The sequence below is a fragment of the Planococcus citri genome, chromosome 2 (assembly GCF_950023065.1).
Source record: "Planococcus citri chromosome 2, ihPlaCitr1.1, whole genome shotgun sequence".
In the NCBI taxonomy this organism is placed as follows: domain Eukaryota; kingdom Metazoa; phylum Arthropoda; class Insecta; order Hemiptera; family Pseudococcidae; genus Planococcus; species Planococcus citri.
In genome coordinates, this window is record NC_088678.1 from 21509477 (window position 1) to 21531642 (window position 22166).

Genomic DNA, 22166 nt, shown 5'->3' on the forward strand with positions numbered 1-22166 from the left:
TATTTATTCATATTGGTCTCTGAAACAATCCATCAAAAGTTACACCCCGCAACTTGACCGCAACCCCCGCAAGAGGTCATTAACCTTTGCCGTTACAGGTTTTTCGGCTGTATCGCCGACATGAAGGGTCCGAGAGGAAAAATGTTCAAACAAAAATTGTTCTACGCTGAATTTACTACCAGCATGACCAGTTTAGCTTTTCCCAAAATGGCGATTTCACCCTTACTAAGGAGGGGGTAAAGTTGTCAATTTTATGAAAATTGTTTTTAAAAATGAAAATCGACAATTTAAAACGTGAACTTAATTCACGGTAGTCCCGAAAATATTTTGACCAAAGTTGCACACTGCAACTTGTCTCCCACCCCCACAAGAGGTATTAACCTTTGTCAATCTACGTTTTTCGGCTATATCGCCGAAATTACCCTTGGTCGGAGGGAAAAAAGTGATTGAACTAAAATTATTCTACGTCAAATTTCCTATAAGCATGATCAGTTCAGTTAAAATATATTTTTCGATTTTTGTGAATTTTTAAAAATCAAATTTAGCCCAAAAATGAGAGAAAAAAATCGAAATTTTACCAAATTAACCTAGAAATCTGAAATTTGGGATATACGCTATTTTCGACCTGCCAAATCGATTGGAAACGATTTCAAACCTTTTTGAGCAATTCTGGAGCCTCCAGCACATTTTTGAAACTTGAAAATCCCACAAAATTTCATCATATGAAGTTGAGAAGTAGAAATTGACGCTGCAATCCAATTTATATACGCTATTAAGTCGACTGCTGGTGGGCTTGAGTCATTTTGTGGCCACCAGCGACTTTTTGAAAATTCTTGGAGCCTCCAATAGATTTTTGAAATTTGAAATTTCTACAAAATTTCATCAAATGGAGTTGAAAAGCTGAAATTCATTCTGTAAACTAATTTTAATATGCCATGAAGTCGACTGCAAGTAAATTTCAAGTTGTTTTGTAGACATCAGCGAGTTTTTGGAAATTACTAGAGCCTCCAGTAAATTTTCGAAACTTGCAATTTCTACAAAATTTCATCAAATGGATTCGGAAAGCCGAAAGTTGATTGGGATAGATTTTGTGACATTTTTGAAAAACACAAGTTTCTAAAAATTTGCCGGAGGCTCCAAAACGGGTTGAAACTGCCTGGGATCCACCTCAGAATAATGTCAAAAATGGGGTGTCTCTGTTTGGTAAAATTTTATGGAAATTTTGAGCATTGAAAAATCTACCGGAGGCTTCGGTAATTTCCAAAAGTCGCTGGAGGCTCCGAAACGACTTGAAATCTGTCGGTAGTCTACTTCATAGTGTATTAAAATCAGTTTACAGAGTGAATTTTAGCTTTCCAACTGCTTTTTATGAAATTTTAAGTTTCTAAGATCTGTTGGAGGCTCTAGGAAATTTTGGAAAGTCGCTGGAGGCTCCAAAATGACTTGAACCAACCTGCAGTCGACTTAATAGCGCATTAAAATTGGAGTACAGAGTGAATTTTGGATTTCCAACTCTGTTTGGTAAATTTCTGTGGGAATTTCGAGCATTGAAATATCTGCTGGAGGCTCCGGTAATTTCCAAAAGTCGCTGGCGGCTCCGAAACGACTTGAAATCTACCGGTAGTCGACTTCATAGTGTATTAAAATTAGTTTACAGAGTAAATTTTAGCTTTCCAACTGCTTTTTATGAAATTTTAAGTTTCTAAGATCTGTTGGAGGCTCTAGGAATTTTTGAAAAGTCGCTGGAGACAGATTTGTTATGTTTTCTGCATGGAAAAAAATTGAAGGGTCCGCCCCCTCGAGGGGGAGCCATGTGCTGTAGCTTATTCTACGAGAAATTTTATGTAGAATAACAATGAACTTACCTATGTAATTTTCCCATAGCAATGAAACCAACATCATCAAAATAGCTATACTTCGAAAATCGTGAAAATTGAGGGGGGCTCAGGGGCTCTGGAGAGGACTAGGTGATTGTAGCAGAAAATCTGAGGTCATATTCGTGCTCAGCGGTGTCGAATCATATGAAAACGACACCAACATCATCAAAATAACTATATTTCGAAAATCGTGAAAATTGAGGGGGGCTAAGGGGCTCTGGAGAGGGGTAGGTGAGTGTAGCAGAAAATCTGAGGTCATATTCGTGCTCAGCGGTATCGAATCATATGAAAACGATACCCTACTCATTGATAGTTATTTTTTTCAAAATTCCCATTTCACCCCCCACCTCCCTACGGTACATTATTCCAAGTTTTCACCACGGCGCACCAAAGCAAAAATTTCTAATATGGTATATGATGTTTGGGGGCCAAAAATACATCCAAAAAACGTGTTTACAAAATTGTACCTCGCAATCTTGATTGTTAATAGGCATAAAAAAATGAAAAAAACGCCGTTTTGAGGAGTAAATATGAGGGGAGAGGGTTGAAAATTTTTGTGGGGATACCTATCAAGGATATACATAACTTCCAGAAAAATGTTCAAAATCGGTTGAAATGGGGCTGAGAAAAGTGTTACTGAAATTTCAAAAAAGGGGGGTTCCGCAAAAAGGGAAGGGGGTGTGGATCTGAAATTTTTTGCGCGGAGGTTTCTCTATGGTAACCATCTTTCATGCTAAACGCTTTCGGGAACCATTTCACCCCTCTTAGGCGCCTATAGCCTTTATGTATTTTTCAGGGAACCCCCCTTTTTTGAATGGTTATGGTTACACACCCCTTGGGGGTAGAAGGAGAGCTAATATATCACTAGATCGGAAATTTGACGTAGATTCTTGTATCTAACCTCATTTCTCGCTAAAATGCAATGCGGGAGAGAAAATGGCAAAAAACTGGTTTTTGGAGGCTTGGATCCACAATAGGGGAGAACGCTCGTCGCTCACCAGGGACGACCGGGGACTCATCGGATTCGTGTTCAGCACAAAAAAATGGACCAGTATACCAAAATTCAGCTTTCTACCTTATAGTCCGGCATATGACAATAGGAGTAATGGCACCCCCCCCCCCGCCGATCCTCCGGGACAACTTTTTTCTTAAAGGGGACATCCTAAGGAACATTTTAGAGCAAACTTGCCAAAAAAAAAGTTGGCCTTACTTACAAAATGGCGGCCATTTTGATTGACAGGTCAGCCGAAATCGCAGATTTTGCGTTTTAACATAGGACTTGCACGAACTTTTTCAAACTTTACAAAGGTAGATCGAAAGATCAAGCAAAAATTTATCACCTGTCAAAATTTCAAGTGCTAAAGCGCGTTTCTCGATTTTTGGTGAATTTTTGAAAATCGAATTTAGGCCAAAAATGAGGGGAAAAATCAAAATTTTACCAAATTGACCAAGAAAGCTGAAATTTGTGATAATACCCTATTTTCGACATGCCAAATCGATTGGAAACGGTTTCAACCCGTTTTGAGCAGTTCTGGAGCCTCCAGCAGATTTTTGAAACTCGAAATTCCCACAAAATTCCATCAAATTGGAGTTGTAAAGCTAAAATTTATTCTAAAAACTAATTTCAATACGCATACGAAGTACATGCAGGCGAATTTCAAGTCGTTTTGGATCCTCCAGCGACTTTTTGAAAATTCCTGCAGCCTACAGCAGATTTTTGAAACTTTAATTTTTCACAAAATTTCATCAAATGGAGATGGAAAGCTGAAATTTTCTCTACACTTCAATATTAACACCCTCTGAAAACGACTTCTGGTGGATTTCAAGTCATTTTAGAGCATCCAACGACTTTTTTGAAAATTACTGGAGCCTCCAGCAGATTTTTGAAACTTGAAATTTTCCCAACATAAATTTACATATCAAAATGGAGTTGGCAAGCTGAAATTTACTTCGCAGACTACATGGTGGTTTCAAATGGTTTTAAAGCTTCCAGCTACTCTTAGGAAATTTCAATATTCCAAAAAAACGTCATACAACCTTTCAAAAAGTTGTTGGAGGCTCCAAAACAACTTGAAATTTACCAGCAGTCAACTTCGTAGCGTATTGAAATTAGTTTGCCGAATGAATTTCGACTCTCCATCTTGGTTTGATAAAATTTTGTGAAAATTTAAAGTTTTCAAAAATCTGCTGGAGGCTCCAGTAATTTTCAAAAAAAGTCGTTGGAGGCTCTAAAATGACTTGAAATCCACCAGAAGTCGTTTTCAGAGGGTGTTAAAATTGGAGTGTAGAGTAAATTTCAGCTTTCCATCTCCATTTTGATGAAATTTTGTGAAAAATTAAAGTTTCAAAAATCTGCTGGAGGCTGCAGGAATTTTCAAAAAGTCGCTGGAGGATCCAAAACGACTTGAAATTCGCCTGCAGTACTTCGTAGCGTATTGAAATTAGTTTTTAAAATAAATTTTAGCTTTAAACTCCAATTTGATGGAATTTTGTGGGAATTTCGAGTTTCAAAAATCTGCTGGAGGCTCCAGAACTGCTCAAAACGGGTTGAAACCGTTTCCAATCGGTTTGGCATGTCGAAAATGGGGTATATCCCAAATTTCAGCTTTCTTGGTCAATTTGGTAAAATTTTGATTTTCCCCCTCATTTTTGGCCTAAATTCGATTTTCAAAAATTCACCAAAAATCGAGAAACTCACTACAGCACTTGAAATTTTGACAGGTGATAAATTTTTGCATGATCTTTCGATCTACCTTTGTAAAGTTTGAAAAAGTTCGTGCAAGTCCTATGTTAAAACGCAAAATCTGCGATTTCGGCTGACCTGTCAATCAAAATGGCCGCCATTTTGTAAGTAAGGCCAACTTTTTTTTTGGCAAGTTTGCTCTAAAATGTTCCTTAGGATGTCCCCTTTAAGAAAAAAGTTGTCCCGGAGGATCGGGGGGGGGGGGTGCAATTACTCCTCGGACTATTACTTTTCCCAATGGAATGTTATTTTTCCTGGACTACAGTAGTTACGTTCGTTTTTTTTTTTTTTTTTTTTTTTTTTTAATCAGAATCTTCAGTCAGAAGCTCTTGACGTAGTGCTTTTAAAAATAAAAGTGTTGAAACTTTTTCCTAAGATAGGATACTTGTGGAAGTTCTCAATCAGACAACATCATCAGGCTACGTACCTTCACTCTTCACGTTTTCAAAGCCTCATGCAAGTTATTTGAATGTTTTTCTCTTGAGCAATCATACTAAATATGAGATTAAGGTACTTAAATACTCCGATAACGAGAGTAATAAATCCAACTTGTACTGAATCATTCTGTTTGGAACAAATACATATACATAAGATGGGAGATTTGATAAGAAAGGTCAATAGACAGAAATATGCCCTATCTTAACTCAAATCATTGTAAAATGCCTCTGCCTATACAATATTCTCCGTTGGATAGGACCTAGTTGAATCAAAATATACTGCACCTAAATACGTAGATCCTACCTATGTACTTTGAACCGCAAAAACGAATGTGAATAATTATGCAGGTGGGTATCTATCTTCAAAATTTGCATTTTTTTTCCCTCTACCGGTACGTACAAAAATATGTACGTTGAATATCAACTGAAAATAATCGCAAAACAGTAACTCTTGCAGTAAATAACAACCAGTCGACAACAGGAATGATGTAAAATTTATCTTCCCTGCGAACCTCTTCCATCCACTGAAGCTAGATAAGGAATAACATATGCTATTAATTGTACATATTCAATACCTACATGAACATAATATGTATTCATACTATATCCACTAGTCCACAGTCATCCACACAAGTTGGTCGTTTATTTTTTGATATCGTCGCCGATGAGTGTTCGTTTCGTTGATTAACGGTAAAATAATACCCAATTTTGCGGAGAGTACAAAGTCGAATCGATTAATGAGAAAGCTACATATATCTACAATTGATTAAATAATTCAAAAATTCGTATGCAGTTTTCGTGTATAACTGATTCGTGAAACGTTTCTATATTTGCATAAACATCCCAGATATTTAATCACAAACGTTACAGCTCATTATCGTTTTACTAATATCTTACAAGTGCAGTTTAATTTGAGGTGAGTCACATATTTTTATAGTACTACGAGTAGGTAGGTAATAATAATTGGTAAACATTAAATGTGTAATGTGTTCCTACCTACGTAGGTAGTCTGAAGCTTACTTTATCATGATTTTTATGTTCACATTACAAAGAATTAGAAGATTACTATTGTTTCGTAAAAAATGATGATGTACCCTACCTACCTGTCTACCTATTCACCCATCCATACTATTCGAAGTCACTACAATATGTTTCAATTATGCTATATTTAAACCAAATTTTGCATTTCTCATCAAGTTACAACGTCGACTTTTTTTATTTTCCAGACACGTACCTACCTCAGTGAATCGAAAAAATGGAATCAATCGAAAACATCGGCATCATCGGAAGCGGTCTGATCGGTCGCAGTTGGGCAATGATTTTCGCCAGTGCTGGTTACAAAGTAACCATCTACGATATCGAGGAAAAACTGGTGAATTCGGCTTTAGAAGAAATCAAAACCCAATTACTGAAACTCGAATCAGATAAAACTCTACGAGGTAAATTATCAGCCGCCGAACAAATCCAATTAATCGACGGTTGTAATCATCTGAAAACCATCGTGCAAAAAAGTTCCTTTTTACAAGAATGTATCCCCGAGAGAATAAACTTGAAGAAAGATTTATACAAACAAATAGATCAAGTGATTGGCGACAAGACGATCATATCGACTTCTACATCTACGTTTCTACCATCTCTGCTATCTGAAGATTTAACCCATAGAAATAATTTCATCGTTTCTCATCCTGTAAATCCGCCTTACTTCGTACCCTTGGTTGAAATAGTTCCAGCACCTTGGACCGAGTCTTGGGTCGCAGAAGCTACTCGTGACCTAATGCAGAAAGTTGGTCAAGCTCCGATTGTTTTGAAAAAAGAAGTACCCGGATTCGCGTTGAATAGAGTTCAATACGCTATATTAAACGAATGCTTTAATTTAATCGAAGACGGTTTGGTTTCGGTCGAAGATATAGATAAAGTAATGACCGAAGGGTTAGGAATGAGGTACGCGTTTCTAGGGCCACTGGAGACTGCTCATTTGAACGCCGAAGGATTCAAGAATTACACGGAAAGATACGCTGAAAGTATGTACGCTGTGAGTAAGACTTTCAAACCAATACCAAAAATTACCGGACCGGTGGCCGAAAACATTGATCAACAGTTGGTTAAACTTACACCTGTGGATAAATTACCCGCTAGAAGAATTTGGAGAGATGAATCTTTAGTTAAACTTTCGCAGTTGAAAAGAAATAATTGAATAAGTATAGCACTAGGTACTTATGAAATAATATTTTTAATAAATATATTTTAATATTCTTATTCTTATATAATTTAAACATTTTTTATAAATATTTCTCAACAAATATACAAACTTAACAACAAAAAAACGTTGAAAGCTCAACTTTGATATGTAAAGAATTGATCCACCTTAATAATAAAATATCACTATAAATAAGCCCCATAAAATAATATCTAAATTCAACAACTGGTAGCACCTTGGTAAATTTGGTTTCATGATTTCAAAAATTATGTAGGTACGCTTTTTAAGCTCACAACACAACTGAAATTAATCAAAACAAAATTGAACATAGTACTTATTCATAAATTTCAACACCTTTTTCACCAAATATTGCTTCAGTGACAGTAAATCCAGCTTCTTCTAAAGATGTCTTGCACTCGTTTACTAGATGATTGGGGGAAAGTGGAGGTATCAGCACAAATGCATAACCACCTCCGCCAGCTCCGGTGAGTTTGGATTTTAGACCGAATTGCGAGGAAATTTCGACAATTTTATTCAACTTCGGGTGAGAAACTCCTAAACTGATGAGTAGTCCATTGTTAATCGATACCAAATCCTGAAAATTATTACATTTGAGAATTGAGTGGGAAGGCTAACCAAGGGAACCTCTTGAGGTGTCACACACCGATTTGAACGGGACCGCGATTTTTGGAAAGAGCATAGTCTAAAACCCCCAAAACCAAATTTTCAGCTGCCCAAGTTCATTTTTCGATTTTTGGCGAATTTTTGAAAATTCAAAATTGACTGTTTTTGGCGATTTTATGCTTTTGTTAAAAAGTACGTACTTGATCAGAGTCCCAAAACTAATATGAATCACCCAAATCCAAATTTCACAATATCCAGCCATTCTGAAGCCTCCAGCACGATTTTTCAATTTCTCCAGAATTTTGAATTTGCTCCAGAAGGCGTGAATATGAAGTTGGGCAGCTAAAAATCGAGTTGTATATTACACTCGACCTGTTTAACGAGTTTATCCACATTTGAGCCAATTTTGAGAGTGACACCTCAAAAGTGGCTTTTTGACCAGCTGTTATTTCAAAATTAAAAAATCAAAAAAATCAAAAGATAACAGTTTGTGTGGAAATTTTTGAAATTCACGCGAATCGCTGTATTTCGTTAAAAACTAAGACCCCAAATCCAAATTTCGAAATTTCCAGCCATTCTGGAGCCTCCAGCGCGATTTTTCAATTTCTCCAGGATTTTGAATTTGCTCCAGAAGGCGTGAATATGAAGTTGGGCAGCTAAAAATCGAGTTGTACATTACACTCGACCTGTTTAACGAGTTTATCCACATTTGAGCCTATTTTGGGAGTGACACCTCAAGAGTGGTTTTTGAGGTGTCACTCTCGCTCCAGAAGGGCTGGAAATTGTAGAATTTGCGATTCGGGGGTTAGTTCATGAAGATGTACAGCGATTCGCTCGAATTTCAAAAATTTCCTCACAAACGGTTATCTTTTGATTTTTTGGATTTTTTGAAAAAATCTGGTCAAAAAACCACTCTTGAGGTGTCACTCTCAAAATCGGCTAAAAAGTGGATAAACTCGTTAAACAGGTCGAGTGTAATATACAACTCGATTTTTAGCTGCCCAACTTCATATTCACGCTTTCTGGAGCAAATTCAAAATTCTGGAGAAATTGAAAAATCGCGCTGGAGGCTCCAGAATGGATGGAAATGGTAAAATTTGGATTTGGGAGGTTAGTTTTTGACAAAATACAGCGATTCGCGCAAATTCCAAAAATTTCAACAAAAACGGGATATTTTTGATTTTTTGGATTTTTTAATTTTGAAAAAAGCTGGTCACAACGCCACTTTTGAGGTGTCACTCTCAAAATCGGCTCAAATGTGGATAAACTCGTTATTCAGGTCGAGTGTAATATACAACTCGATTTTTAGCTGCCCAACTTCATATTCACGCCTTCTGGAGCAAATTCAAAATTCTGGAGAAATTGAAAATCGCGCTGGAGGCTGCAGAATGGCTGGAAATTGTAAAATTTTGATTTGGGAGGTTAGTTACGGACCAAAATACAACGATTCGCGCAAAGTTCAAGAATTTCCTCACAAACGGTTATCTTTTGATTTTTTAATTTTGAAAAAAGCTGGTCAAAAAGCTACTTTTGAGATGTCACTCTCAAAATTGGCTCAAATGTGGATAAACTCTTTAAACAGGTCGAGTGTAATATATGTACAACTCGATTTTTAGCTCCCCAACTTCATATTCACGCCTTCTGGAGCAAATTCAAAATTCTGGAGAAATTGAAAAGTCGCGCTGGAGGCTCCAGAATGGTTGGAAATGGTGAAATTTGGACTTGGGTAATTAATATTAGTTTTGGGACTAATTTTGACCATTTTTGCTGATCAAGTACGACTTTTAAAAAAAAAAACAAAAACAGTCAATTTTGAATTTTCAAAAATTCGCCAAAAATCGAAAAATGAACTTGGGCAGCTGAAAATTTGTTTTTGGTGGTTTTAGACTATGCTTTTTCCAAAAATCGTGGTCCCGTTCAAATCGGAGTGTGACACCTCAAAAGGTTCCCTTGTAAACTAACTAAAGAGTACCTATTATCACCAAATTAATGCTGATAAGGCAGAATTTGCATTTTTCTTTCGTTTATTATTACCACAGAATATAATCAGTTTACCTCCAGTTTATTGAAATTTTCTTTGTAAAGGTCACTGTCTTCCTCAATGTGTTTTAAATCTTTCAATATCTGAGCAGCACTTCTCGTAATTTCGCCGATGGCTTTAAATATGTTTTTTGTTACTTCGGGATTTCTAGAATGCAACTCAGCAACTTTTTTAACCATCATAGCTGTATTTCTATTGACTCCTACATTTAAAATCAGCGTTTAGTTTAGTGTAAGTTGAAACATAATCAAACTAGAATTCTCATATTATAAAATAAAATGTAGGTACCAGAATTTACTAATAAAACTCTCAAATGAGCGACATCTTGCAACAATTTGAAATCAGCTTTAGAATTTCCTTTCGATTGCTCGTTAAACGTGATATTCACCATTGAACCGTAAGTACAAATGAAATTATCAACGCCCGATGCTTTTCCATGAATCATCTGTTCACACGCAAATGCCCATTTGTTAACGATCGATTTTTGCTGAAAAAAAAAACACTCTAATGAGTTTGACGATAAAGTTAATTACGAGTACCTACGTTAATTTAAATAATTACCTCGTCGTTAAGATCGAATACATTATGACCAAAATTAGTATCAGAAATAAATTCCGAATACCGATTCAAAGCGGTAGCTAAACAGACAGAAAACGAGGCCGAGCTACCAGTTCCAGCTCCGGTGACTAATTCCGATATTATTTCGATTTTAAACGGAATAATTTCTTTATTTTTAGTATAAATCAAAAAATATAACAGATAGAAAACGCAGAGCAAAGAAACCTGTTGAGAAGCACTGTACGATTCGCACGCTTTCAAATTTTTAATATTCTGTTGAATTATATTCGCAATAAATCGATCACATTCGGTCGAATGGTCATCGTTGGTTTTATGAGCGGCTACATTCGCAAATAAAGTATTCACTTCGGCGATAGATATTTGTAGAAATAAATCTACGGTTTTAAAATCCAATACGATATCGTTACCGGTTAATTCGAACTTCAAATGTGTTCTTTTATCGATAGCGGTGGCTAAAGCAGGTTCGGCGTATAATACACTATGTTCACCGAATAAAATCACTTTACCCGGAGCACTGACCGAGAATTTCAAAGAACGAGACATTTTTTACGCGTATCGTGTAAAATTTATATTATTAGATAAAAAATGAACTAGACAAAATTATTGTTCGACACGCGGAAAACTAGGAACTTTTTCAAGACGCTAAGGTACTGGAGGAAGCTACAGATTCTTTGTATTCGGCCGGTGTCATTGTTTTCATAGAGAATGCGTGAATGTTTTTCATTTCTTCTTTCAAAACATCGAAAACTAATCTGTAAAAAATAATAGGGATTAAAATCATATACGACGAATAATTTTTTTTAAGAAACGAAACGTTATTTATCTTACTTTTGCTGCTTGAGAATACTAAGGCCTTCGAATTTCGCCGACACGATCACTGCATCGAATATGGCACCGCATTCGAAACTCGACTTGTCTATGATTTCCTATAAAACGAAATTTTCAAGTACTCGTGTAAACGAATAATAATTGTGAGAAAATACAACGTGTAGCATCGTCATCCGACACTGTACAGACAGACAGACGAGCACTAATACATTAATTCATAATTCATCACGGTGAAACCGGTTAAAAATACTTCAACGTGTTGCACAACCAACCAATAAGAAGGCTCGAGTTGGTCCAACTTAACTTATGTAAACGTAAATGGCATATTAAAATGTATACTTTTTCAATGGTTCATTGGTTCTAATTCGAATCGTGAATGCAAATTAACGATGCATGTGGCTTGAAACATACTGATACAATTTTAGGCACCACTTCGCTGAGAAATTCAATTTAATTAGTTTGGAATTTGGATAGGCTAAATTTTTGATAATTGATTTTTTTTTCTTCGAAGAAACCCCACTAGTCTATAGTCATTTTAGCAAAATTTTTAGTCGAACCTCGAAAAAATTGGGGGAAAGCTGAATTTCACATTATTTGTTCGGATAGGTCTCTAAGACAACCTATCAATAGTCGCACCCCGCAACTTGTCGGCTACCACCGCAAGAGGTCAATAACCTTTGTCGATACAGGTTTTTCGGCTGTATCGCCGAAATGAAGGGTCCGAGAGGAAAAATGTCCGAAAAAAAATTGTTCTGCGCTAAATTTCCTATCAGCATGACCAATCCAGCTTTTCCCAAAATGTCGATTTCACCCTTAGTGAGGAGGGGGAAAAGTTGTCAATTTTATGAAAATTGTTTTAAAAAATGAAAATCGACAATTTAAAACGTGAACTAGATTCACGATAGACTCGAAAATATTTTGACCAAAGTTGCACACCACAACTTGTCTGCTACCCCCGCAAGAGGTCATTAACCTTTGTCAGTCTACGTTTTTCGGATATCGATAAGGCCATTTTTTGGCACCAGACAGTTATCGACTGAACCACTTTTAAAATGTTGTAATAAATCCCCCAAATACAAATCTGTGGTTAGTTAACCCAACATGGTCATTTTTTTGGGCTCCGGGGGTCCCCAAAGTGGCGAATAAAAGAAGAATTTTTGGAACCACTGACACTGCGTATTATTTTCAAAAACTTTTCTAGCGTAAAATATCTGTTTGAACCTCGTAAACATTATACGAGGCAATTTTTCCATTTTTGACCCTCGAGGGTAGAAATTGGGGTGTTTTAATTTTTGGAATATTTTGGAACCACCATTTTGAACCTACCACTTTGAACACCGCTAAAAAGCTTTTTACAGTATATATTAGTATTCAAAAGACTTTCATCCTACCAAATTTTGAGCTCAATAAAATTTTGCGCTGGTACTCAAAAATCCAATTTTCCAATTTTTCGTAATTTGGATATTTTGGGAACCTCTGGAAAACTGGAAACCTGCGATTTGCGCCAAACGTAACGTTTTGAGGCATATATTCAATTACCTAGGTGAAAAAGTTTAATCAAGCTTCCTAGCTGTATATTCGTAATTTTGAACCCTCTTTTGAGAGCCTCCCACTTCGGGCACCCCTAAACATGGCGTTTATGCATATTTTCTCAAATAAATTGAAGAATTTACATTTGAAACACACTATCATGTGCTCGATAATTTTTCATTCAATTTTTCCTGTAACTTTCATAAATGAGGTTTTTTGGGTCAAATTCTGAGATTTTACTTCATTGAAATCGTGAAAACATGACTTTAAAGTTTTTATTTTGAAAGAGTAAAAATCTCAGAATTCGGCACAAAATGGCTCAAAAACGAAAGTTACAGGAAAAATTGAATGAAAAATTATCAGGCACTTGCTAGTGTGTTTCAAATGTAAATTCTTCAATTTATTTGAGAAAATATGCATAAACGCCATGTTTAGGGGTGCCCGAAGTGGGAGGCTCTCAAAAAAGGGTTCAAAATTACGAATATACAGCTAGGAAGCTTGATTAAACTTTTTCACCTAGGTAATTGAATATATGCCTCAAAACGTTACGTTTGGCGCAAATCGCAGGTTTCCAGTTTTCCAGGGGTTCCCAAAATATCCAAATTACGAAAAATTGGAAAATTGGATTTTTGAGTACCAGCGCAAAATTTTATTGAGCTCAAAATTTGGTAGGATGAAGGTCTTTTGAATACTAATATATACCTACTATAAAAAACTTTTTAGCGGGGTTCAAAGGGGTAGATTCAAAATGGTGGTTCCAAAATTTTCCAAAAATTAAAACCCCCCCAATTTCTACCCCCGAGGGTCAAAAATAGAAAAATTGACTCACCTAATGTTCGCCAGGTTCAAACAAATATTTTACGTCAAAAAAGTTTTTGAAAATAATACTCAGTGGTTTCAAAAATTTTGATACTACTTCTTTAGGCCAAAAATGAGAAAAAAATCAAAACTTTACCAAATTGAGCTATAAAGCTGAAATTTGGGACATACCCTATTTTCGACCTGCCAAATCGATTGGAAACGATTTCAAACCGTTTTGAGCAGTTCTGGAGCCTCCAGCACATTTCAGAAATTTCAAATTTCCACAAAATTTCATCAAATGAAGTTGGAAAGCGGAAATTCACGCAGCAATCCAATTTAATCACGCTATTAAATCGACTGCTGGAGGGTATGAGTCATTCTGTGGCCACCAGCAACATTTTGAAAATTCTTGGAGTCTCCAGTAGATTTTTGAGACATGAAATTTCTACTAAATTTCATCAAAAGCAGTTGGAAAGTTGAAATTCATTCTGTGAACTAATTTCAATACACTAGGGAGTCAACTGCAAGTGGATTTCAAGTCATTTTGGAGCCTCCAGCGACTTTTTGGAAATTACTGGAGCCTCCAGTAGATATTTCAATGCCCGAAATTTCCATAAAAATTTACCAAACAGAGTTGGAAATCCAAGATTCACTGTGTACTCCAATTTCAATATGTACGCTATCAAATCGACTGCAGGTTGGTTCAAATCATTTTTGAGTCCTCAGCGACTTTTCGAAAATTTTTAGAGCCTCCAACAGATTTTATAAATTCAAAATTTCATAAAAAGCAGTTGGAAAGCTGAAATTCATTCTATGAACTAATTTCACTACACTATGAAGTCGACTACCGGTAGATTTCAAGTCGTTATAGAGCCTCCAGCGACTTTTTGGAGATGACCGGAGCCTCCAGCAGATTTTTCAATGCTCGAAATTTCCATAAAATTTTACTAAACAGAGATACCCTATTTTTGACACTATTCTGAGGTGGATCACAGGCAGTTTCAATTATGCTTTTTTCAAAAAATGCCACAAAATTTATCCGAATCAACTTTTGGCTAGCCAACTCCATTTGATGAAATTTTGTAGAAATTGCAAGTTTCAAAAATGTGCTGGAGGCTCCAGAACAGTTCAAAACGGTTTGAAATTGTTTCCAATCGATTTGGCAGGTCGAAAATAGGGTATGTAGGTACCAAATTTCAGCTTTAAAGCCCCATTTGGTAACATTTTGATTTTTTCTCATTTATTTGGCCTAAATTTGATTTTCAAAAATTCACCAAAAATCGAAAAATATATTTTAACTGAACTGGTCATGTGGCATTTTTTGAAAAAACATATGTTTCTAAAAATCTGCAGGAGACTCCAAAACGGATTGAAACTTCCTGTGATCCACCTCAGAATAGTGTCAAAAAAAGGGTGTCTCTGTTTGGTAAAATTTTATGGAAATTAATCAAATTTCGAGCATTGAAAAATCCGCTGGAAGCTCCGGTAATTTCCAAAAAGCCGCTGGAGGCTCAAAAATGACTTGAACCAACCCCAACCTGCAGTCGATTTGATGGCGTATTGAAATTGGAGTATACAGGGAATTTTGGATTTCCAACTCTGTTTGGTAAATTTTTATGGAAATTTCGAGCATTGAAATATCTACTGGAGGCTCCAGTAATTTCCAAAAAGTCGCTGGAGGCTCCAAAATAACTTGAAATCCACTTGCAGTCAACTTCCTAGCGTATTGAAATTAGTTCACATAATGCATTTTAGCTTTCCAACTGCTTTTGATGAAATTTAGTGGAAATTTCAAGTTTCAAAAATCTATTGGAGGCTCCAAGTATTTTCAAAAAGTCGCTGGAGGCTCCAAAATAACTTGAAATCCACTTGCAGTCAACTTCCTAGCGTATTGAAATTAGTTCACATAATGCATTTTAGCTTTCCAACTGCTTTTGATGAAATTTAGTGGAAATTTCAAGTTTCAAAAATCTATTGGAGGCTCCAAGTATTTTCAAAAAGTTGCTGGTGGCCACAAAATGACTCATACCCACCAGCAGTCGATTGAATAGCGTTTAAATTGGAATGCAGCGTGAATTTAGGCTTTCCAACTTCATTTGATAAAATTTTGTGGAAATTTGAAATTTCAAAAATGTGCTGGAGGCTCCAGAACTGCTCAAAACGGTTTGAAACTGTTTCCGATCGATTTTGCAGGTCGAAAATAGGGTATGTCCCAAATTTCAGCTTTATAGCTCAGTTTGGTAACATTTTGGTTTTTTTCCTCATTTTTGGCCAAAATTTGATTTGCAAAAATTCACCAAAAATCGAAAAATATATTCTTACCGAACTGCTCATGCTTATAGGAAATTTGACGTATAGAACAATTTTAGTTCAATCACCCCCCCCCCTACCAGCCTTAATTTCGGCGATATATCTGAAAAACGTAGATTGACAAAGGTTAATGACCTCTTGCGGGGATGGCAGACAAGTTGCAGTGTGCAGCTTTGGTCAAAATATGTATTTTCGGGTCTACCGTGAATCGAGTTCACGTTTTAAATTGTCAATTTTCATTTTTAAAAACAATTTTCATAAAATTGACAACTTTACCCCCTCCTTAGTAAGGGTGAAATCGCCATTTTGGAAAAAGCTGAACTGGTCATGTTGGTAGTAAATTTAGCGTAGAACAATTTTTGTTCGAACATTTTTCCTCTCGGACCCTTCATGTCGGCGATACCGCCGAAAAACCTGTATCGGCAAAGGTTAATGACCTCTTGCGGGGTTTGCGGCCAAGTTGCAGGGTGCAACTTTTGATGGGTTGTTTCAGAGACCAATCTGAACAAATAATGTGAAATTCAGCTTTCCCCCAATTTTTCCGATGTTCGACTAAAAATTTTGCTAAAATGACTGGACTATACGTTTTGCTCCCGACAGTAAATCAATCAGCTCAACTTTTCATTCATCAAACGAATTTCGGGTTTACTCGAGAAATGCATTATCTAAAAATTAAAAAATTCTACAGTCCTAAAATGATGAAAACTATCAAATTATTTTATTTTTCCCCATTCGATAAAAAGAGAAAATGAATCCAAAAATTCATACGAATTTATTCATATATAAAATTAAACGTACAAATATTTACAAAAAAAAAAAAGTTAACTCTACAATCACATTGAGAAAAATTACAAATTAAATACACGTTTTCTTCTTTCCTACCTTTCAAAAAACCTTCACGACTTTTTGTTTTTAATTACCCAATGACCGCATTGTTTATAATAATAATACGCGAGAAAACACGAAAAATGCCCAAAACTGAAACACGATACGAACAAAGGCCATAAATAAGGATACCGAACAGGAGCAGGGCAAAATCTACTCAGTACAGATAACACGATGCATAATACGAACGAAATAAAAACAGCTCCCGTTTTAATATTCGAATTGGTCATTTTGAAACCCTGTGGTACGACTGGTAATCGAAAAATAATAACGAAACATAAATAGTACAGAACGAATAGGGCTAAAAATGGTAAAAACAATCCGTCCTTAATAAATAAAGGTAACATGCTGAAAGTCGAAACAAACAGGAACCAGAACGAAAGTACAGGGTATTTGGGATAGTTCAAAAGCACCGGCACAGCCGCCAGTAAGATACTTTTCTCGTGAACGTGAAATGAGAATAAGAAAAAACATAACGAGTTAATACATAGAGACAACTTGAACTTTTCGAAACTCGGATTTATAGTTAAATCGATCACAGAAGGCAGTACGGAAAGGACAGTAACGAAAAAACAAATCTTCAACATCGTATCGTTATCGAACTGATGAAGTTTATAAATAATATTGAACATGCACCAAAACGACGATACTTTATCCTCGTAAATACCCCGATACACCGGGAAAACTCTACGAAGAACTTGTTGAATATCAGAATTTGAAGACGCAAATGGGAACCAAATCGAACCGAAAACTACCAACACAGTAAGGGCGATCGGTACAATGAACTTTAAGCCGGCTACCAACGACCGTTTTCTGACCATCGAGAAAAATCTGCCTAAAAAATAAAAGAAAAATGGCAGAGAATGATACAACTCCATCTGCTTATAGTTCACAGCTAAGCAGAACAGAACCGCAGCAGTTTTAAATTTTTCACGCATAACTGCGGTTACAGCGGCTACAAAAAACCCCAAAGAGACGCAGTTGTACTGAAAATGACCATAATCTATGAGTATCAGACCCGGATACAATAAACTGAGAAAACCATACAGACTCGACGACGAAACTTCTTTTCGTTTACGACAAGTGGCAAAATACCAATACACAGCCGGTATGTAAACTAATAAATCTGCAATAAGAACGGAATATCTCATGAATAACTTATGATCGTAACTTTCATGCCCTCTAGACGAATGCAACCCGATCGAATGTGGAACTAAATAAGACGCAGCTACTCCGTAAATATAACTATGATATGCGGTCAAAGGAGGATAATCCAGACCCCAATACGTTAAATTATTATTGTCGGTATTTTTGTACCATTCTTTTATCGGTAAATTGTACGTAATTTCCATCCAATGACGTTGAGCTTCGTAATCGCCAAACATTGGCGGTGTTTTTTCACCGGAATACGAATGTAACCCGATACACCATCTTATTAGAATGGAGAAAAGGAAAATCAAAAAGTTATAACCCAGTACATAATTCTGTGAATCTATTTCCGGCATGTTGGTGTACGAATTAAGACGAGTGGTTTCGAGAATACATACAATGGATCAACGAATGATTTCAGTTCTGTAATCAAAACCATAAAATTTGACCATTTATTCAACGTGGTAAAGTGTTCGGGGTGTTAGGAAAGAAGATAACGTGTCAATTGATCGCATTAGAAGTGATATTAGAGTTATTCGATATGATTACCGTGTAAGATAAGGTGAAACTTACCAAATGTTCAGGCTGAAGTTGCTCGGTTAATTTCTCCCGAACAGCGATTTCTAGTTTAGATGGTCGACCAGGATCCCTGTTACACGTTGACATTTTATAGTTGACGATTATATGTATCGAAATAATTACTTAAAATATAGATTCATGAATAATTACAAAGTAACGAAACATACGTAGCGGTGTTTGAAAAATTAAATCGACAAAAAAATATGATGAAACGATTGATAATGAAAGTTGGAGTACCTAGTATAAATAAAACGGCCTGGTGAATACGCCGCGAAATTAAAAAAGAGTGCATATTTTCAGTGGTTCGAAAATTTTTGATTTGAAATTTTGAACGCTTTTGAGTTGAATTTTGAACTTTTGAGCGAAGCGACTGAACTTTCACAATTATTTCACAATTCATATGGGGACTAGGACTGACTATGGAGTAAATTAAATTAAAGAATTAATTTTGCATTTTGCTTAGTTTTGTTTTAGTTTTTTTTTTATACTTTATATGATAGGTACTTTACTTTGTAAGTCCTAACTCCTAAGTTTGCTGTAGTTCCAACTTCCAAGTTCTAATCTGATCGAAAAATTGAAGTCATCTCATCATCAATCATTGATCATGCATGCATTCAACTGATTCAACATTCAAGCCAATAATACTAAATACCCATCTAGGTACTTCGTATTCGTAATCGTAACTTCGTGTTTATTACATATTTTTTTTGTCGAATTGGAAATTGCAATCCATGCATTGGTGGGATGACATTTTCCACAATTTGATTTGCGAGCAATTGCTTTGATGTAGGTAAAGGTAACTCGATCACTTTGAGGAAGCTTTTTGAAAATTTTCATTACAAAAGTCAAACAGACGTTCTAGTCGAGCGAAGCAAGGGCAAAAGCAGGGTTGTACAAAAACGTGTTTTTTTTTAAAAAAAACAAAAAAAACGTTTATAAAATAGCTATACAGCTCAAGAAATATTGAAAAATTGGAATCAAAACACAAAATTTGTCTCTAAAAATACTGTTTGTTCAATTTCACTTTTTTTCAACAAGAAATTAAAAAAAACGTGTTTTTTTTAGGAAATTGGAGTTGAAAAAAAACACGTTTAAAACAAAAAAAAAACACTGTTTTAAACGGTTTTAAATGACCTTTTTTGTTTAAAACATCGTTCTGTTTTTTTTCAGTTGTTTTAAACGTGTTTTAAATATGTTTAAAACATTTTTGTTTTAAACATGTACAACCCTGGGCAAAAGCTTTGAAAGTTCAAAATTGTTTACTAATTCAAGATGAAAAAATGATACTTTTTGAATTTTGATGTGTTAAAGGTTGATTTTTGAATTTAATATTTTTCTGATTTGAATTTTGAAATTCAAACTTTTCAAAAAATTTCAATTTTGGACAAGGGCGGAAAATTTATTCATCCGAGCGAAGCGAAGACAAAAAGTGAAACCTTCAAAAATTCCTATTTTAAGAAGTAAAATAATATTCTTTTTGACATAAGTAGGTACCGCGTAATTAAGGGCTAAATTGAATTTTTTCTGTTCTTAAAATTTTTAATACTTTTGAAAAAAAGAAAAAAAATTGTCCGAGCAAAATGATCGCGAAAACATTTGAAAATTCATTTGTAAAAGTGGGAGGAAATTATTCTTTATCCGGCAAGAAATAATTTTTCGATTTTTGGTGAATTTTAAAAAATCAAATTTGAACCAAAAACGAGAAAAAAGAAAATTCAAAATTATACAAAATTGTTCGAAAAAGCTACAATTTGGTACATTTTAACTTTATCCTTACCACTTCAAATCGATTGGAAACAGCTTTGATTGAACACTTTTGAGCAGTTCTGGAACCTATAGCAGAATTTAGAAACTTTGAATTTTTACAGTAAGTTCGAAAGCCGAAATTCACCCTACACTCCAATTTCAACACGCTATTAAATCGACTACAGGTGGTTTCAAGTCGTTTTAGAGCCTCCAGCGACTTTTGAAAATTCCAGTTTTGTGTGCTTCAGATTGGAGGATGTTTTGTCTGCTTCAGATAGGAGGAAACTTGAAATTTTCAAAAAGTCACCGGAGGCTCCAAAACGAGTAAACGACCTGAAACCACCAGCTGTCGACTTGACAGCGTGTTTAAAATTAGAGTGTGAAGTGAATTCTGGCTTTCCAATTTCATTTGGCGAAATTTTTATTTTTGTGGAAATCGTATTCCTCAAAAATCTGGCGGAGGCTCGAGAACTGCTGAAACGGCTCAAAAACGACTGCAATCGCTTTAGAAGGTCGAAAATATGATATACCTACTTAGGTATCTCAAATTTCAGCTTTCCCGGTCAATTTTGTAATTTTTTTTCAATTTTCGGCTTAAATTTGACTTTTTTTAAATTCACCAAAAATCGAGAAATGCTGTTTGTGCGCGCCTGAAGTTTTGGCTGGTGATATATTTTTGCATTCTTTTTCATTTCAACTTGGCTTGCCCGTTTTAGAATTTTTTGTGCGAAATGGCCGGTAATATTTTGTTAGTAAAGCCAATTTTTTTTTTTTTTTGGCAAGGTTGCTTTTAAATGTTCCGCAGCTAGGGCGTCCCTGTCCTTTAGGAAAAAAGTTGTCCCAGAAGATTGGGGTGCAGATGGGAAATTTTTCTGAATGTTTTTTCAATTTTATAATTTTATTAATTATTGCACTTTCCCAACTTTTTGTATATTTCCTAAAATTTCCTAGCATTGGCGGAGTTCATGCGGGGGGGGGGGGGGTAATACAAATTGCACGCCATACAATCTCATGTTTCAGTCATGTCAAATGATTTTCCGTTTTCAATTTTTCAACGAAAAAATCTGATTTAAAATTTTCGAAACAAATGCGTGGATGAAAAGAAAACTCACCAAAGATTGTCTTCCAGGGAATAAGGCAGTTCCATTAAGCAATAAACCGACATAATTGAGAAACATATCACATTTTTAAATAGGCCGAACTGCTTCATTTTAGCTATTTTTTGGGGGACGGTCTAATTGAAAATTTTATTAATTTAGTAGGTACTTTGGATTTGCCACGAGTAGCTGAAAAATGAAAATGAAAACACAGAAAATACTTTTGGTAGATAAAACCTAAACCTTTTAACTTTCGTAATCAAATCTTTCGTCGCAGTCCATTAGATACTATTACTGATTTTAATCAATTCGTGGCGGAATTTTTCCGCTCAAAGTTGCTGAAAATGTTGATTATTTTATACGATTTTTGGAGATCAATCATGCATTTACTTTTATTACTTTTACTACCTATTCAATTCATATTAAATATTTATGAACGAATGTTGAAAGAATAACGGGCTAAAATGATGATAGGTAGGTAATGAATAGTGTTTATGAATGGTTTGTGAGGCAGAATAAAAATGGCTATCCTAAAAATATTGTTTATTCGAATTTCGACTCGCTTTTCCAATTTAGAATGCATTTCTAGATTTTTTTTGGGAAACGAGAAAAATGTAAAAATGTTGTTTTGTTTTTCATCATTTTTGAAAGTTGAGAGTTTAGTCAGTTTAGTGATATGAAATGAAACTGGAAACTGGAAACAAATGACAAAAGAGAAAAAAATATTTAAAAAAATTTTTCAT

The 22166-nt window shown here is 35.4% G+C and overlaps 2 protein-coding genes across 4 annotated transcripts; one reads left to right on the top strand and one right to left on the bottom strand.

Moving 5' to 3' along the window:
* The first annotated feature begins 6312 nt into the window (after window positions 1–6312).
* Window positions 6313–7309, top strand: Had1 (beta Hydroxy acid dehydrogenase 1). Its single transcript, XM_065348984.1, has one exon. The coding sequence runs from the start codon at window positions 6313–6315 to the stop codon at window positions 7249–7251; it is 939 nt and encodes a 312-aa protein (XP_065205056.1). The 3' UTR covers window positions 7252–7309.
* Window positions 6393–21677, bottom strand: gny (garnysstan). 3 transcript variants are annotated; one of them, XM_065348982.1, is made up of 7 exons: window positions 21439–21677; window positions 18575–18650; window positions 11327–11424; window positions 10481–11250; window positions 10208–10406; window positions 9934–10121; window positions 6393–7849 (listed from the first exon to the last, which is right to left on the bottom strand). In XM_065348982.1, exons 4-7 carry the CDS (start codon window positions 11039–11041, stop codon window positions 7589–7591), a joined length of 1209 nt encoding a protein of 402 aa, XP_065205054.1. In that variant the 5' UTR covers window positions 11042–11250; window positions 11327–11424; window positions 18575–18650; window positions 21439–21677; the 3' UTR covers window positions 6393–7588. The 3 variants fall into 3 exon arrangements, with proteins under 3 accessions (XP_065205054.1, XP_065205055.1, XP_065205053.1); XM_065348983.1 differs by lacking the exons at window positions 6393–7849; window positions 9934–10121; window positions 10208–10406 and having other exon boundaries at window positions 11037–11250; window positions 21439–21645; XM_065348981.1 differs by lacking the exons at window positions 6393–7849; window positions 9934–10121; window positions 10208–10406; window positions 10481–11250; window positions 11327–11424 and adding an exon at window positions 16721–18424 and having other exon boundaries at window positions 21439–21674.
* Between the last annotated feature and the right edge of the window lie 489 nt (window positions 21678–22166).